This window comes from Columba livia, chromosome 8 (genome assembly GCF_036013475.1).
Source record: "Columba livia isolate bColLiv1 breed racing homer chromosome 8, bColLiv1.pat.W.v2, whole genome shotgun sequence".
Classification (NCBI taxonomy): Eukaryota; Metazoa; Chordata; class Aves; order Columbiformes; family Columbidae; genus Columba; species Columba livia.
This window is the reverse complement of record NC_088609.1, coordinates 1,842,812-1,862,113: the sequence shown is the minus strand read 5'-3', so window position 1 is coordinate 1,862,113 and position 19,302 is coordinate 1,842,812. Positions and strand designations below refer to the sequence as shown.

Here is a 19,302-nt window from a genome sequence, read left to right as displayed (position 1 = left end):
TTAAGATGCTCACCTGGAGAAGTTCCACTGCGTGGGGAGGCGAGGGCACGCGGTGAAGCACAGTGCCCTAAAGATGAAGAAAATGAGTCATGATCCAGCAAGGAGAGGAGAAACGCGGCTCTGGGCCCACCTGGCTTGTGGTTCCACTGCCCATCCTCAGTCTGGATGGAGGAGACCGAATTAGCCGTGCAGGATGGAGTCTGTGCTGTGCTCATGGAACTCAAGAGAAAGGTCTAAGAGAAAAAAAAAGTAGATTTACTTTGAATAAGAGAGATCTCAGCCCCATCAATGGGCCACCCATCCCTGCAGGATGAGGCACACGAACCAGAGCTTGCCTTGCCTTTCCACTATTCAATTTAGAGCAGGTGGTGGCCAGATCAGAGGGTACCTGAAAACATTTAGAGGAAATCAAGTTACCAGCTGTGATTAATAGCTGGCAAATGTCTAATAATAACAGACACATTTCTAATGCATTTAGAAATACCAGGGCTCTCACCCAAATAAAACACTCTTTTCCTAACAGGAATGATCAAAGCCAAAACCCCAAAGCCCATGACAGTGACATGCAGCACCTGTGAAGAGCTTTATCTCTGAACACATTGTGCTGCGGTGGAACGGGCACTTTCTAGAGCTGTGTCAGTTGAAGACGTACAAGCAGGCTCTGCAGGAACCTTTTTAGAGATACGTGAGGCGGGACGAGCGCAGACCTTGAGCGAGGCTGTGCGTCAAACACCAGCCCACGCCGTGCGGGCCGAGCTCCCCGGGGAACAAGGATGATCTGTGGCTGCAGCAGCCGCAGCCCCACAAGCAAAGAATGAGCAAATTCATGGGCTGTGGAGGAGTTTTTAGGAAATACAGGTGGGGAGTCAGTGCCAGCAGAATCAGTGTCACGGAGGGACCCCACAGTCAGTTTTAGGTGGCAAAATGGTCTTTATTCTGGCCGGAAAAGTACAACCAATGAACCAACCAAAACAGGGCTTATACAGTTAGTTAGCACTTCCATAGCATAAGATAAAGGTTCGGATATCAGTTGAGAAGATTATCAGGGTGCAACAAATGAGAATAATGAGGATCCACAGTGTGCATGCATGGACTCACAAGAAATAAAACCAGAGCCCTCTGCCCCGGGTACCCAAACACTCTCCTGGTTCGGCCAGGACTATACTCTACTCTCCTGGTTCAGCCAGGGCTACACTTGCCTGATCAGCAAGGACTTAAATTATCACTCACCCAAAGGAGGAGGTGAGGCGCTCCCAATCCCGGGAAGGTTCCTTAGACGGCGTCCCAGTCTAAAGGGAGGGCTCCAGCACTGACCCGCTGCTCCGAGAAGACCACACAAAGGGGATCTTCAGAGGGAACACTGTTTTATAGTCTGATGAGATCTAGCTGTGGGCATTCCAGAAGCTTCCCAGCTTCTCGGGGCCCCTCCTCTGCTAATGACCCTGTCAACCAACTCCCACAAAAGAGCCCTTAACTGCCCCATTGAAGGCTGCAGTTCTCGAGGCGGGGGCGGATGAGAACTGCCACACTGGGTGACGACAGGCTCATCGGATGGCGGATGTGGCCTCAGGCTGCTCACGAGCCCGTCCCGGGGAGCACTTGTCATCGCCCGGGAGCACCGCACAGCCTCACGCACCGCGCGTGATGAATTGCAATAGCCCAACAAGATCACATCGCCTTCAGAGCTGTAACCAATATACAAGCCCATTGGCAGCAGATGTTATTAATGATGCCAATACATATTTTCTTATTAATCTTCCATACTAGGCTTGTGTCTATCTGCAAATGATTATCATTCATTTTCCTGACAAATCTATCAAGATCATTTATTACTGTTCAGCAAAGGATCTTCTTTTAAACAAAGATTAATAACGTTGCATTTTATCTGGCTGGCTGAGCCAAAGGAAATGAAATTAACAATGAACCCACAAACATGTCATTGCTTTAATTTACCGGAAAATATTTTAAAATGTTATTTAAAAGAATATACACTATGGTGGGCGCAGTTTATTACAAAGCAAAGAAATGAAACCACATGCATTTTCGCAGGGTGGAGCGTGGGTTAGCAAACAGGGCACCGTGTTTTCTCTGGTTCTTCGGGTTCATCGTCTGGGACCAGGAGCAGCAGGGAGTCCCTATTGCTGGGTTAAAGCAGATCCTACCCGGGCTGACAAGTGCCATTCTGCACTGCTGGTGCCCGGGACAAGAAACAAACTCAATACATTTACATGTGTTAGTTTCCTTTCTTCTGCACTCTCTTCTCACATTTCCTTCCCTTCATTTGCATATAATAACAATAAACACACATCAAGGAACCCATCAGAATTCCCTCCTACTGTTGTTGTGAATAGTAGTGCAAAACTTAATATCAATTTTGCCTTTGCATTGCTTTGTTCACATCCACCAGCTTACCTTCTGAGCACCGTTTTGGTGCAGGTACCCATGGCCGTGTCTCCGCAGGATTGTGCCCACGCGCCTGGCTCTGGGACGTGACAGCTCTGGCAATGGGAATCCCACCAATCCCCTCCAAAGCCTTGTGCCTGGAAGGGGCTCCCCCTCAAATACTGCAGCTCACTTACCCCTTTCTCAAGTGCTTCCAACACCAGTAAACTGCTCCTCTTCCTTGCTGGTGGGGAGAGAAGATTGTTTAGAACCTATTTTGAATTATGTACACAAGTGTTTCTACTACAAATAATGAAGTCAACTGCTTACCTTCGGTGGATTCATCTCACCTGCTTGCCAGGTCAGGAGCAATGTTTTAAACCTCAGGCAAAAGAAAACCCTGCTAACCTCAAGCTGTAGTGGTTTCCAAATGCTACGTATCAGCAAGAGGATTTCCAAATGTGCGTTTGTGTGTCTCTGTGGACAAGCAAAAGCACACTTGCTGAATTGGCTGGTATTTAACCATACATTTAATGGCTATGTAACAAAGCCTTCTGGATTGATTTTTTTTTTTTAATTAAAAAGTCATCAATGTAGCACATGTCTTCAAAAACTGATAACAAATACAAAAAGCCTGAATGTACCCCAAAGCACCGTTTCACTGGTCTGCAGTTTAAAAGGTGATAAGAGAAGCAAGTTGGCCCCATGTTTAAGCTGGAGCTGCGTCTCCAGTTACTTTGGGTACCTGCTGTATTTTGGTAGGTGGTGAGACCTCACGCTGCACATGTCCAGGCAGGTTTAGGCTTTTAGCTTGATCTAGAATTTACTGGTAGGATTTTTGGTAGGAATCTCTGACCAAGCAATAACCACAATGCAATGCCAAAACACCCCTGCTGTTCTCTATCCAACTGCCAGCTTAGCCACGTTTCTCTTAGTGTAATTGTCAATCCTGTCATAAAGGCTGCAAGCTAAGAAGAAACCAGTTTCTGTCTAAAGTGCTCTAAAAGCTAAATATTACATGAGAGAAAAACAAATAAGAAGCTGTACCTTATTTCCAGTACAACCGCATCTCCCTCCAGCTTTCAACTGGATGCTCATCAAGCCTCTTCTGTTACATTAAGCATTTGTCTGTTGTGATCTTGCACCACCTAAATAAAAATCATAGGCAGTGCACACAGAAAACCAGGGCTTCCTAATCATGGAAAGGCAAAGAATGAGATAATGGCACAAGGAAGTAGCAAAGGATAAAATGTAGTAGGTGCAAAAACCAAATTCAAGCCTCTCATCCCACAGTCCTATATATTTGTTTACTGGGTTACGTTTATTTTCCCCATTTCAGACTAAAGGCAGCGTAATGTGGACGGTGTCATCCAGCCTCGGTGATTCCACAAAGCTGGTTCTAAACAGCTTTGAGTTTGTTTGCCTTGAGCAGTAACAGTGAATTACAGGGAATTGTGAAGGCGAGACAGGGAGCAATAAACGTGATTTTTTTAGCATGGGTAAAATGTTGGTGTCACAACAAGTTGAGATTTTTGCACAGGCCCCTCTGGAGCAGGTGAATCACAGCCCCAACCTCCCCTGCACACAGCGCTGCCTTTTCCCGGGGGTACCTTAATGCCCAGTGACGCATTGTCACCACCTCTCTGTGACCCGTTGAAAGTCCTGCAGGAGAGATGGAGAATGCTTCTGCCCCAGAACAGCCGCTCAGCACCAGAACTGAGTGCTCTGCAGAGTCCATTGTACATTCAAAGTCCTTCAAGGGAGCACAGAGGTCTCTGGACATCCAATAGCTGGTTAATTACTGGCCTGAGATCCCACATAATACCTGAACTGTCTTCATGCCTTCTCTCCCCTTGTCTCACTGCAATTTCCAGCACCGCTATGTATCCACCCCAGTACATGGGGGATGTTATTTAAGCATGTGCCATCTGGTCAAAGGCTGGCAGCAAGGTATCCATGTGCCATATTTCATAAGCAAAAACTGCAATACCATGCAGTGCGGTATTACCGATAAGCTGGCCAAGGAAGACCAGATGGCACCACCATGCCAAGGACAACAGACAGAGAGATGAAGTTTTCAGAGCACGAACCAAAACCTCAGAGCAAGTGCACTTGCACACTCGTCACTGCGGTGTGGCCTCTCCCATACACCCGTCAGGCTGGGTTGACTCTACTCCGGATTCAGCGCTGGAATGGAGATTATCAGGGACACTCAGCCAACTTTCTGGCTTAGACTAAGCAAGCTTAATTTCCAAGGGGGTGCGTGTGTGGGGGGGAGAAGGACCAGGGTAACTATTTTAAGCACCCCATAGTTTTCCTGCATTTGTTGGGAGCAGGCATGGTGTTCCAAGCCTTCAGCTGTAGCTTCCACAGGAGCCACATTCCATTTAATATGTGAGGCTCATCACCAGCTCACGCAGTGCGATAGTTCACATCGGGCCGAAGCAAAACCCATCCTGCTGGAAGCACAGGCAAGCAGCAGTGTCAATTTTTCATTAACCTACAGCCACTGTCTCTGTAGACTTACAGCTATCAGTAAGATTACTGTTATAATTTCTTCCAGTCCTTAAGGGGAGGGAAAAAAACTTCTCAAAACTTTTAAGGTCATTAAAAAAAAAACCTTTAAATTGGAAGTAGTTTCAGTTTACTTTCATATTTCAAAATCAAATCTTCGCTTCAGCCTCACATCAAAGCAGAAATGTCAGTTGCTTTGTTTCTACATTTTCCATGAAAAGAAGTTGCAGCTTATACATGAGCTGAATGCCAAGTAAATAGAGGTTTTTTTCCCAGGGAACAAAGGCAGCTTTTCGTGTTTGTTTTAACCGTATGTAAATAGAGTCCCAGGAGCGGAGCTGCCTGTCAGCCCAGCCACTTTACCCTCCTGTCACTCCAGCTGCTTATTGCTGACCGACCCGAGGTCAGGACTGCACGCGTTTCCTCCCCACTGCTGCCAACCCGCCACTCAAGCCCTTTCCTCCGGCCCCAAAGCCCAGCAAGAGGAAAACAGTGTAATATGTATTCCGTTCTCACCGCTTTCTTGCTCCTTCTTCTCCTTTTCTTTTTTTGTTTGTTTTTAAGCTTGAGTTCCAGAATCACAAACTTCGATCCTGTCACAGTCACAGAGATGGTTCTGAAAAGCTTCCACCATAGGAGCAGCATATTAAAGATTTATGGTACCTACTGGCTCACGGTCAAGATGATGTGGGGCAGGGAGGAAACAGGAATGGGTTGGTGAGATGAACTACTTCAAGCAAACAAACTAAATGAAACCAACAAGCAAACCAATCAACAAAAAAAGCCACAATAAAACCCAAACCCAATCAACAGAAGACAGACAAAACAAAAACTCACTTCCCCCCCCAAAAAAAACACCCCCATACATACACAAAAAAACCACCAAACCCCCCACCAAACCCAAGCAGAAGGCCATCATCAGTGTTAGCATTTCACTTCTCAGTCCCAGGCATTTAAACAGTGGAGAGTTATTTTCCACAAAGGCAGAAGACAGCGATGAGGAACCCAATCCCAGCACGTGCCCGTCTCCTGCCACTCACTTTAAGTAAAAAATTAATTAAAATAGCAGATCACTGCAAAATTAAGAGCACTTAATGCTTGTCACTTCCAAATGGCTTCAGTTGTATCTCAATCTTCAGCACTCATTTTGGGGGTAATACCAGGTATCACTGAGGGACACGTCACTTTATAGACAACCCATAAGCTGCAATTAAGGAAAATCCTCGAGTACACGGGAAACCTCAGTTTTGATTGGCCAGGTTGCCATAACTTACTGATAAATCACTCGAGTGTTATTCAGTGTTTTCTTCTGCTGGCTTTTTTCGTCTCTTGACAAGTTTACAAAGAAAAGAAGGAGCCGAGCGGAGCCGCGTTACATCCAATCTGCTGCCTACACAACCGCCAGAGAGGCGAGACGAAGCCCCGAACATATGGCGCTGTGCTGACAGAGCTCAGAAACCCGTTCTGCATGAGCAACGAGGAACATCTTGAACCGCACAAGACATATGTGTTTTAGGAAGGAGATTGAAGTGTTTCATAATAAACCAGGACAAAGTGAAATACAAGTGCTGTATAAAATTTTAATTAAAAACTGGTTTTAGCCCTCCATGTGAATATACAATATGTTTCCCAGATGGATTTCATATTTAAGTATTATCCAAACCAAAAACATAAATGAGACAAATAAAGCCTTCAAAAATGGCACAGAGGCTAAAATGTGTGTAAACACGAGATGACTGTGGTGAAAACAAGGCAGGGAGGAAAGCAACCTCTTAGCAAGTGTTTACTACTGCAGTACTGAATGAAACAGTTCTACAACTACAGCCTTACTAACACCACCATTAGCTACACATTCAAAAATTCAAGTCAGTGTAACAATACAAATTGAGTATCAGAATCCAGCGCTGCTCAGCGATGGAAAGGGTGTTTGTGCCACTCATAAGGGTCACAGGTTATTTTATACGCTGCTAATTCACGGTACACAAATGCATAATTGACGGCCTGCCAGGCGCCCACCCGCTGCTGTCAGCGTCCCAGCCGCGCTCCGCGTGGGGCTCGGCCCCTTCTTGGTTACACAAACATCTCCCCACAACATTTCTGTGCTGTGTCCTCAGCAAGTTCTTACGAACCAAGAGGGACATTGTTTCGCAACAGCAAACTCTGATCCCTGGAGAGGTGAGAAGAAGGCGCAGATCACTGCTTCTCAGACTGCAGGGCTCTCTGCTACGTCAGGAGCCATCGCCCGGAACTGAATGGAGAAAGCACACTCTCCACATGGATCAAGCAAAGACAAAGGCTATAGTTCCTTTGTGTTGCCATCCAGACAAATTATCACCGCAATTAGAGAACTTCTCACTGAAGACACAACAGGTAACAAAGCGCAAGTCCTCAGCAAGCCAACATTGTTAACAAGCGGAGCCACGGCCTCATCTTTTAAGGGGTTCAGTTGATGATGTTCTGAAATGCACAGACAAAGCAGTAGAAACCGATGCAATCAGTGTGGCTTGCGCTTAATAGTTCACTGTGTAACAGAAGCAGGAATATCAGGTGTTCTTGATTGCTTCCCACAACACTGGTTTATTTGTTGAAACTGAAGGGAACTGGTCAGAGCCCAATTCTCTGCTGGTACCGGAGAGCATCACCTCAACCAGACACCATTTCTGCCCTGAGGCGGCTCGGCAAGATCATCCTCAGAACTGCTGGTCTCTCTTACCTTCAACTGCTTTCAATGGAACCAGGAAGCTGCATTTCCTTTATTCCAAAGTTTCCCCAAATTCCTTGACTACTAAACAAAGCTCTTGAGATACTTTCAGCATCCTGCTAATGATCACGCCGTAACCACCAAAGTCATTAAGATCACGGTAGGCTTTCCTGTGGCTCAGAGATTCCATATTACCAGATTTGTACAGCTCAGATAGCGCTGCTAAAAGGCTAAGGATTTTGTTGCATAGTTAAGTGTTTCAGAAAACACTTTCAAGCTTAAAAATCAGGAAGAGCACAATCATACAACGAGCTGTTCCTTGCACAGGGAGTGAAAAGGCTGAGATTCCTCGCAGCTTCCCCTGACAAACATCACAAACCTTTCCACTGTCGAGTTGCACACACCATTGCACCCCTTGCTCCCGGGAAGACAATGGGAACAAACGATGGGATAGATGTTAATAGTGCTGATGAGTACATACGGCAGACAGCACTAAGACACCAGGGTGACAACCAAATAATTTGTATTTAAAAAAACCCCAGATTATATGAGAGCAATCGTTGTGAGTATGATGAACCTGGCTCATGCAGGAGACAGAAGCTGAGCAGGATACTGACTGCAAAGATTAGCTCCAAAAATCACATGTAGTAAAGCAGTTCATTATCTTTTTCAACCATCTCTTAGATTTAATAGGTTTCTATCTCGGTAAGATTAAAACTTGCTTAATAATTGTCTGGTTAAAACATAATAAACCTAGGAAAATGAAAATAAAGCCTTTTTAGTAACCTGGAGATGGGACTTTTCAGGCAAGCTTCCACAAAATCATTTCTGTAACATTCACCTCGGGATCCCAAAGCACTTCACAGTCATTTAATTAAGCTTCAACAGAGCACAAACTCCCCATTTTACAGCTGAGGTAACAATGAGAGGGTGTTTGATCAGACTATTTAATACTAAGCAGAGGTAAACGTACTGTCATTTTACCAAAAACCAGATCCCCAACACCTTTCTCCCCTCACTGCTTTGGCAGCCTCCTAAATAACAGTAAAATTCAAACAGGTGATAACAGATTTCATCATCTGCCAAGCTGCTCGGATTCGGGGTATAAACACTGCTGCCCATCTATCTTACAAAGCTGCTCCTACCTGTTCCCATTGCTGCAGCCATCCCCATGCCTCCTGTCCCCAGTGGCCCAATTTACACGTCCTTTCTCCTAGTTGAAAACTTAAATAAGGCAAATCATTAAAGAGTTTGACATTCCTGCCTTTAATCCACCACAGGTCAATGACAGGGTAGTTTGGCTAAAGCCACCCCAAGACCCTCATCTACATCGTTTTTTGTAGGAAAGAGGGAAGGGAGCAAGCAGGAAGCAGACTTTGATGTATTAAAATGAAAATGATTAAATGATTGCACTCATTGCACCCTGCAACCAACACTGGATGCTGAATAGCATTTGGTGAGAATACTCATGGGTTATTACAAATTGGGGAGGGCAAGAGAAAGAGACAGACTACAGGAAAACACTAATTTGCTCTTAATCTAGCCCATTATTTCTAGATTTGAGTAGGCAGCTTTCCTTTAGGATGAAAATGACGGGGGTGGAATTATGCCATCCCACTGTCACTAACAGACCACTTTGTGGATGGCAAAAGATAAGGAATGAGCACAGAAAATGCTATTTTAAGCTCCACTCAGGAACCTAGAAATTTGCATTTGATAGAAGGGATTTAAATTGTATTAGAAGGCAAGGTGCACTAAACAATTACAGTTTATTACTATGTTGGTTCGCTGCCTGAACCTCCACTTATCACATCGTGCAGCAGCAAAGGAGCCGCGGCGCTCGGTGCACAGGAGCTGTGTGCATATTAATGGGAGGGTTAGCTGAGCAAACAGGGGCCAAAAGCTGCTGAAAACCGAGCGGCTTGCAGATTCTGTGGGCAGATTGGAGTAATTTGGGTCTTAAGTCACATTTCATAGACAAGATTTCCCTTAAGCAAAGTGGGTTCCCAGCACAGTGCCTGGAAGAGAACGCTCCTTGCTGTGTCACAGCGTGTAAGCTGTGGAATGGCTCTGACCCAAGGGAGAAAGGCAGATCCTGCAGCAGCTGATTCGGAAAGACATTATACACCCCATCTCCCCATGAGGCTGGAGCAGGGCCAGACACTCTCAGTCTATCTGCTTCATTTTTGTTACGCTGCATACAAAGGCTACAGTGAGAATATCCAAACGAATCCAAATTCAATGTATGACACTGTTTTTTCTTCTGTCCAGTTTTCAGCTTTGAAGAAAATACTTTCATCTTTGAAGGTGGCCACATTACCACATGCTGCCTTTCTTTAGCTAGTGGAGTTAAACAGATACGCCCCAGCCATTCCTCTGGACCCCTTGGAAACATCACCCTGTTTTTTCGCAGTGGCCTCCAACCTTCCTCAGCCCCTTGTGTCTTGGATTCATGGCAACTTGTGTCCTTACTCATCCATACAAAAAACCCGAAGCCTCGGCGTTCAGGCCTTCTTACGCATTGAACAAGGAGGGACTAGAATCTGCAATGCTGGATTGCTGGGGAGGGAAAAATGGAATAGTACTTGTATATCACAGTATCACAGTATGTTTGAGATTGGAAGGGCCCTGGAAAGCTCATCCAGTGCAATCCCCCCATGGAGCAGGAACACCCAGATGAGGTTACACAGGAAGGTGTCCAGGCGGGTTGGAATGTCTGCACAGAAGGAGACTCCACAACCCCCCTGGGCAGCCTGGGCCAGGCTCTGCCACCCTCACTGAAGAGAAGTTTCTTCTCAAATTTAAGTGGAACCTCTTGTGTTCCAGTTTGAACCCATTACCCCTTGTCCTACCATTGGTTGTCACCAAGAAGAGCCTGGTTCCATCCTCCTGACACTCCCCCTTTCCATATTGATCCCCAGGAATGAGTCCCCCCTCAGTCTCCTCTTGTCCAGCTCCAGAGCCCCAGCTCCCTCAGCCTTTCCTCACACGGGAGATGCTCCACTCCCTTCAGCATCTTGGTGGCTGCGCTGGACTCTCTCCAGCAGTTCCCTGTCCTGCTGGAACTGAGGGGCCCAGAACTGGACACAAGATTCCAGATGTGGTCTCACCAGGGCAGAGTAGAGGGGCAGGAGAACCTCTCACCGCCCTTGTAATACACCCCAGGTACCATTGGCTTCCTGGCCACAAGGGCCCAGTGCTGGCTCATGGTCATCCTGTTGTCCACCAGGACACCCAGGTCCCTTTCCCCTCCACTGCTCTCTAATATGTAATTTCCCAACCTATACTGGAACCTGGGGTTGTTCCTGCCCAGATGCAGGACTCTACACTTTCCCTTGTTAAATTTCATCAGGTTATTCCCCACCCAGTATATCACAATACACTTCGCTGTGAAGCAGCCCACCTTCAGAAGAGTGTAACTTTCACTAAGCTGTGACACTGCATGGGAAAACACAGAGACTATTGAACAAAAACTCTGGGATACCATGAGATGAACACTAAATCTTATGGCTCAAACACATACAGGAAACTGCAGCCACCTTCGTATTTTAGTAGATTCTTTTTAAACCAAAAGCTTGGAAAGTATCTCTCAGAATGTGCCCTGTGTATTTAGGATGAATTTGAATCTACCTACTGTCCTGAGCAACAAGGAGAAGCAACTATTCCTTTATGGACTAACAGAGGATCACAGGAACAGGCTGATGAATGAACACCAGGCCCCGCAGCACAACACTCCATGGCCACCGTGCCTCCTGTGGCACCGCTTGGGGAAGTTTTACTGTCCACTTCTGCAAAGAAAGCGCATAGAGTGACTCAACACTTATCCACGGCATAACACTGTGCGACTAATGCCCTTTGAAAGCATCGACGTGCGAAATGACACCAGGGACAGGAAGTTATCAGTGTTAATCCACTTCAACTGGTTTAACAGTTACAGGGAATAAAAATGTCCATATGCAAGACACTTCCTCTGAGAGTCCCCCTTCCTGAAGCAGAAGCACAGAGCCCTTCAGCGTCCTTTCCCACCAGCATAATTGCTCACCAACTGCTTTCTCAAATCAATTATGTTGTCTCAGCATTAAAGGATGGAAGGCAGAATAGACCAACTTTTTGTTTATCTAGGCATGCTGGCAGGTTACAGTCATATGTTCTGCCATCTGTACTGCTCGCTTTATCCTTCATCCAATCCTAACAGGTAAAATGGCATCGGTGTAGCTGAATCTGTTCACTCAGGCAGGGAAGGAGCCAGAACAGGCATTTGTTTTTCCCCGCATTCTGAAGGGAAGCAGGAGATGGACACTCTTGCCCTTTTAAAACATGCTGCTTTTCAATAGATGGGCAATTTGCCCCGGTCTGCTAATGTGGGATGTGTTCAACGCAAGGCTGAAAAGGTTCCGTCCCCAGGGAGAGCATCGAACTGCCGATGAACATTTGGTGGCCTTTAGCAAAACCAACGCGGTTTCTGCCATGAGGATCCCAGCAGACGGGGAGGGACGGGCTCCAAATGAGCTGGGATGGCGCGGCAGGAACTTCAGAGGGCTGTAGGGAGCTCCATGGCTGGCTCCCGTCCTGCCCTCTCCACACTCCTTTCTTATTCATATTTGTTAAAATTACGAGAGTATTGGCAAATGTCATGGTTGCATTCAAAAGAACCTGGAAACTTCCAAATGCATGGGATGTGTGAAGATGACCTTTCTTCTGATATGAAGGCTGCTGGGTTTCCTTTTCAAATTTGACAATATTAGAAAAATTGTGACTAAAGGTGCTTGAAAAGACATCTTTGAAAGCACAGCTATAGGGCAGAGTTTTTTCCTCAAAAATGAACAATCCAAAGGCTTCTAGAAAACAATTCCCTTAATCCCAGATGGGACAAAACTCACCTTCACCTTCCACTGTTAGACCCCGCTCTCTGAACACTAGGACATGCTGCTACTTCAACTAATTCTATTTATGTTACTAAATAGCTTTAATTAGTTAATAAGAAGCGGCTGCAGCTGAAACCTGAGCTGATGTCAGATGGGAACGTCCAGCAGACCTGTCAGCCTTCAAACAACAGACTTTTCACAGCCTCAGAGGAGCAGCACCATCCTGACCAACCGCGAGGGGGCTTGGTGGCTGCTGAGTTGGCAGGGATGGGAGCAGGGGGTGTTAATATTAACAGTTTCCTTTTGGCAAAACCCCCATTTCTCCAAAAACCTGCTCGATCATAATTACACCTTAAAAACAGAGTACAAATATTTGCTACATAAAAACGTTTCATTACAAATAATACTGTGTACTGTGCGTGTCCAGGTGAATTGCTATCAGGAGTGAGTTTTTTGGTGTGAATCAGTGCCGGTAGCTTTCCGGTACATGTTTCTGTATATTTTCTCGAGACTCTCTTCAAAGATCGCTCGGTGAGGCTTCCCTTTGTATACAGCTGCACGACCAGACCGATATTCACCATTATCCAGGTGAACAGCAGCGTTCTGCTGCACTGGTGAACTGTCAACAGAAAGAAGGTAAGAAATAATGATCAAATCAAGATAAGGAAGAGGAATCAGAAGCACAAAACCATCAGAACTTGCAAATCATGGATAACCTTTCAGAAATTGATAAAAAGCCTGCACTGCAGCTACTCCTAAGAAACGGGAGCCCCACGTTATTCGTTCACACAAATTCTCCTCCAATGATCTGAGTGCACTTGACACCTCCCGAATAGAAAGAGAATTAATTTGCAAAGAGCAGTGGTTTCGCTGTATTTTGATCAGCAGAGTGACGAGGCACTGAGCCTGTGCAAGAGCAGCACGGCAGGAGTTTTGTGTCCTTTGAAGGTCAAAACGTAACCACAAGCAGCTATTTCAATATGAAGACAATCTATCAGAGGTATATTAAATTACTGTGGTTGCAGCTGCAAAGTGCTCCATCGGAAGCATCTTGGATTAAGTATTCTACCCAATACATTATGATAGAGTGGCAACCGAGTGTTCCTTCCCCACCCCATCTTCTGTGTCACTGTTTTAATACTAATCACAAATACCGTCTCATATTTCAGTTGCTTTGATAAATTACTTCCTAGGCTTATGAAGTGAAATTTATTCTCTGAAAATCATGACAAAACACTGACAAATCTGAAGGATGCGTATCTAGACTTCACGACTATTCGCCTTCACCTGGAACTTTCAAAACAACGGCTTGTGTTCATATAATGAAATGAGGCCTTTTCCTGTAATAAAGCATGAAACAAGCAGCTCAAAAATCCTAAGCAAAAAATGATTGCTGAGGTGACATCTTTTTCACATCAGCTCAGAGATTTAAGCACTTAAGACACTTAAAAAATAGGATTGTGTTATCTTCAGCCTTTTGTGAATATTCTCAGTCTGGGGAATGAAACTGGAAATGTGACGCTTACGGGGACCATCTTCCCTCAGGACATGGATTACATTTCTCATATGCATATAATTTATTAAGCTACTATGGCCAGCCAGTACTTAAAACTTTGTCCTCAAGTAAGTATCAGTAAACATCTACGACAAAATTGGAAGAATCCTTATGTCAAAGGACTAAAAAATATACTTCTACCGAGATGCACCAAAACACAAGGTTTTTGTTTCAAGAAAGGAAGATGGTGAGGGAAGAAGAGAAAACGTAGGCTCCTTTTTCTAAATTCACGTCCCATGGAAAACAGAAGAAGGATTAGCTTTTGCCTTTATATTTCTTACATTCAAACATTACGGTGCTGCCAACCTATACCACATAAAACAACAACAAGGTCTTTATGTGGCTCAAATATTAGAAAGGGAGGGAGGCCAACCTCATGTTTTTTCAAAACAACTTCCACATGTCAAGTCAATCAACAGCATGCAGATAATTTAAATGTGTTTATCGTTATGCAGTGGGTGAACTGTGCTTCACAGACACCAAGAAGCCAACCTACCAACCAGCAAAATCAATAGGAAAGTTATACAGGCTTGTGTTAAATGGTGACAAGTCAACACCCTGGGGTCCCACCACCAACTGGGGTCTTACCGCCTCCTTTCTGCAGTGTGTGTTCCCTCACCGCTGATGCACAATTCTCAGCCCAACAGATAAGCCCAGCTCTAGGAGCAGCACTTGTCACGCTACAACAAACAGCTCTGACACCCTGCTCCTCGGAATCCACTTCTCGCACTCAGCCTTCGCTTCTACTAACAGCTTAATCTACATGGAGACACTCAAAGTCCAACCACGTCAACTGCGGTAAAGACAGGCTCAAAAAGCTTCATTTCCCCCTCTTTTTGAGGGAGGGGGTGTGTATGTATTTCCATTCTCCAGCCCTTGTACATGAGATATTCAGCACGGGTGTGGACAGACACAGCCAAGCCAGGGCAGGGTCCCGCTCCTGTCCCAACTGGCAACCCAAGCTGAGCAACTGGGGAATTAACGCTCACAAGTCCTATTAACAGTAGGATTTCTGCACGCAACTCCCTGCTTTGAAATGCCCGTCATATGCTTTTGTTCCCTCATACATCTCCTTTAAGAGTCCCAGACGTTCTTCTCTGAGTGAATCATATCCTAAATATTTCACAGAACACAGCCTTTTTGCTTACTCCCAGTGGTTTGCAATCAGCTGCTTTGCTGCCGACATTTGGTCGACAGCACCATGTCCTCCTGTGAACTCTGTCCCCGTGTCCTGTTTGCGAGCCCTGTGCTGAACACTGAGCGATCAGATTAGCAAAACAAAACCTTCTTTTCCTAAGTTAGCACCGCAGTTCTAGGATTTCTCTCTTCTTATAAAGAAAAACAGAAAAGCCACACAACCCAACAAATGTTTTACATTGCTTAGTGTCTTTCCTCCAACAAGTATGCAAAACACTCTCCAGAATACTGTGTGTGTACAGAGAACATCAATATTGATAACATCTACTACAGAAATTGCCAAAATCAATTCAATTGGTGTCTTTAAAGTGAGATATTTGAATGAAAGTCTCATCACACATGCGAAGGCTGCACAGAATAACGAACTTACCTTAACCAGGTTTTTGCTGAATCACTAAACCATAGTATATAGAATTGCTGTGATTTTTAACATGCTTCTCTTTCCAAATACGTGTTTAGGGAAAGAAAAAAAACACCAAAAACCCAAACAAAACCAAACAAGAAACCACACACACAAACCCCAAACCAAACACCCCCCCAGCAAACAAGCAAAACTCCCCCCAACAACAACCAAATCACAACAAATCAGCCCTAAACCATATTACTAAATCAACTTCAATTTCTTTTTGCACGTCCATTGTTTTAAGAAAATAAACCCAACTGGTTATTTTTAAAGTGACATTTGCTCTCTGGCTGATAAAATCCCAAAACTACTGCCTAAGGATTGTTTTTACGAACAAGTCCAGTTCCAAAATCAGTGTTTCATGAAGGCTACACTGACACAACACCAAACAGAATGGAAGGCATAAATAACGACAGTTAACTATATTTCCCTTTTAGGCGAAAAATCTCTTCGAGAAGCCTTTTCCCAATGAAATATAATACACAGCTCAAAATAGGAAAAAGCTATTTTTTAGCTAAATGTAAAGGGCAACATCATGAGTATGGATGTTGTGTCTTGGCCAGAGGAAATCTCCATACCTGCTCTGCAGTTCACCCATGGCTGAGGACGCTTTATGCGAAGATTCTTTTGTCTTAATCAAGTCTCCTTTTGACGAGTTACTCTCATCCTAAAAAAACGCAGAAATCAAATTCTCATTACCTTGGTTTCTGATTACAATGATCTCATTTCAAAAATTCTCTTCTCATTTCAAAAAGACTATTAAAGTGCTTACATTTCTTGGGGCAGAAAGGGACAAAGTGTAATGAGCCAAATGCCATTTATGAACACTTTTAATTAAGTTTGGTACGACTCAGCTAATAATTTTCAGGTAATAAACTGGAAAGAATTTCTAGACGGTGTAGATCTAAAGAATTATGCAGACAGCACAAGCTTCAATAATCCCCAACAAACAAGTTGGTTAAACGCTATGAAACCTATTGCTCAGTGCTTTACTTTTGTTTCTTGTAGAAGAGGGGGAAAAGAATCTAACACTTATTATTTATTAGTTTTTATAACGAGCCACCATTATCAATTTAAGGCATTTTACCATTCTACACACCTGAATACGTCGATTCCACGTCCAGGCCTGAGAACACGCTCGCCCAACTTTACAAAGTAAGTATGATACACTTAATGACTCCTCAGTGGTATTCTCAGGAGTCGCTAGAAGGCACACTGACCTTCCAAATGCCATCTAGACATTAATTAACCCATATTTGCCCTCTTAGGTAACGCCATGTGCAGGGAGCCACTTGCTCACCTGAGATGGGATGGTGGAAACTCCACCACGTTCACTCTACTCTGAAGAGCAAAGATGCTACTCAAGAGGTGCTATTAGGTGCTGCTTTTAGCAGAAGCCAGTTGCTGTAAGGATTAGTAAACAAAATCATCTTTCATGCTATAGAAGAAATAACTGGGAGAAAAAGACTGCAATAAAAATAATCACGCTTGCTGGTAACACAGAGCTGGGAGAAAAGACAATAAATATAGAGGTAGATGGCAATAAGATGCAGAGTAAGAACAGCAGACGTATGGCTGAGGAAAAACCCAACGCAATTTATTATGGTGAAAGACAAGGTAATAAATGTGTTTGTAAACAGGAAAACTCTTCCTCCGGCAGTCACAGACTACAAAGCACTGCAGAGGAAACGGGGTACAGTGCTGAATAAAACTCCGCAGCGTTTGCCAAAGGCAAATTCTGTTCTGGAAAGTCAAAAAAAAAAGGCAATGCTACAATGCTGTCAGAATGTCGCGGCGGAAAGCCGCAGCGGACACCCGAAGGAACCCGCAGTCACACTGGTTTCCAGAGCGCTATGGAAACGAAATTTTGGAAGACACAACTGGATGCTCCTGGGAATGGTTATTGAGCATTAGGCTCTTTGGAATGAAACAGTGAGAGGCTTTTTAACCTTTTCGAAGTCTGGACGAGGATCCAAAGTCTACTCACCGCATTGCCAGCGCACTCGCTTTGCTATTCCCTCACTTTGCTGACCATCTGATCGCCTCATCCATCCACCGCACCACAATGCAGACTTGGGGGAAGCACAGCCCGTCCCGGTGTATTTTAAAGTATTCACTGTAAGGAGACCTGATTTGTATTTTGTTTTTAAGCGGGTCAGCTGCTGTTGGCAGCACCTTCACAAGCTGGGTGGACACAGTTACCAAACACTGTGGGATTCTCTGTAACATCCTCCTGTTCCTTTTGCTCACAGGAAGAAAATGGAATGAAAAAACTGATTGTTCTGATCAGGTTGGTAATGAAGGACTCAAAAATCTTCCCCAATACTCTGATATCTGGATTTTTTTAGAGCAGAAACAGGAAGTTTTCCAGCAGGGGAGGAAACAGAAAAGCACCATCTCTGATTATTAATCCCTGGGAGTATTCAGCAAGTGTTTGGTACAGGAGGTGACGAGGTGTGCTAACAGAAAGCACCATGCTTCAAGAATCTAACACCATGCTTGCAAATTTGTATGTATTTCTGTAATATTGCAGTAACAAGTCAACAGCAGCATATGTGTAGCTCATTTTAGAGTAGAATGTTTTAAGGGAAGTTGTTTGTTTTGTTTTGTTTTTCCTAAAAATGTAAGTAAAGTAAGAGAGTAAATGCCTGGAGAGACTGTTAACCAGCCATCCAGCCCTCCTAACAGCCTAGGATCTTTTATTGTAAAGTCATGGTCTGCTGGTCAAGGAAGGTAGTCAGGGACCACCAGCGACAGGCTAGGGCAGACTTGCATTACATGGAGGTGCTGCACTGTCAGGAAATTCAAGTTGTTATCTTAAGTTCATTGAAACATTTGACATGATTTGTGCCTATTTTGGAGTGGCTGAAACACAGAAAAATGTGATGGACATCTTATATTTAAGAGCTCGCAAGATCATGAAGTTGGGATACAAACGTAGGCAGGGACAGCCTGAAGTAGATCCAACAGTCTTAGCGTGAAGGACAAAAGGTTTTCAGAGTTTAAAAGAAAAAGCACAAAAACTTGATCTTACTGACTCTCATCCTTACATCCATCTACCTGCCTCTCTTTGACCTCACCTTACACGTAAAATCCTGACTTCTTTGCAGACGAACACCCTTGCAATTTGCTTTGTAAAATGCTTTGGCCAGGGAGATCCCGTGCCACAACTGCATTTCTCTAAATCCCAATAGCAAAAAATGTACCATCTAAAACCACACTTCAAAACTCCATGAGACTCAAGGACAACGTATTCTGAGCCGGGGCATCATCTCATTAGATAAAAAGCTCTGTTCGTTGAAAGCCAGGTAATTAAGGGGAAAAAGCAGACATCTGAGGAACAATATTAGCTCTGCAAACAGCTGGACACAAGCAGCTGCTGATGTGCAGCTGCACAACATGTTAAGCCTTGATGCTCTACAGATCCGGAACGTATCTTTTGCTTAAATTGGAAGTAAAGAACCAGATATCAAAAAATCCTGTATCTGTCCTCAATACCCCCTGAGAGGTCACCCATCCCAGCCGTGCGTAAAGGCCACACACAGAGGAGCTACTGAAATCAGTGTGAAACAGTTCAGCTCATGTACTGAACCCATACGTCTGCAATCGAGGCGGCCGCAAAGGACAGCATTCTAGTACAGCCAAGGCTGTAGGCACAGCTCTTTTCCTCAGCCATCTTGGAGAA

General features: G+C 44.6%; 1 protein-coding gene across 11 annotated transcripts in view; it reads right to left on the bottom strand.

The window, feature by feature from the left end:
• SPATA6 (spermatogenesis associated 6) overlaps positions 1 to 19,302 on the bottom strand; it is a 55,401-nt gene that overhangs the window by 4,429 nt on the left and 31,670 nt on the right. For 3 of the 11 annotated variants that reach the window (XR_010474190.1, XR_010474196.1, XR_010474198.1), the window contains exons 13-15: positions 16,196 to 16,284; positions 3,430 to 5,562; positions 14 to 2,859 (exon numbers count right to left, since the gene is read on the bottom strand). Coding sequence is in view for 2 of the 11 variants with exons in the window: in XM_065071438.1 (XP_064927510.1) it covers positions 12,901 to 13,081; positions 16,196 to 16,284 (270 nt within the window). In the remaining 9 variants the exon portion in view is untranslated. Of the gene's footprint in view, positions 1 to 13; positions 2,860 to 3,429; positions 5,563 to 6,456; positions 13,082 to 16,195; positions 16,285 to 19,302 lie in introns of those variants that run through there. The other 8 variants (XM_065071438.1, XM_005511664.4, XR_010474195.1 and 5 more) reach the window with 7 other exon arrangements.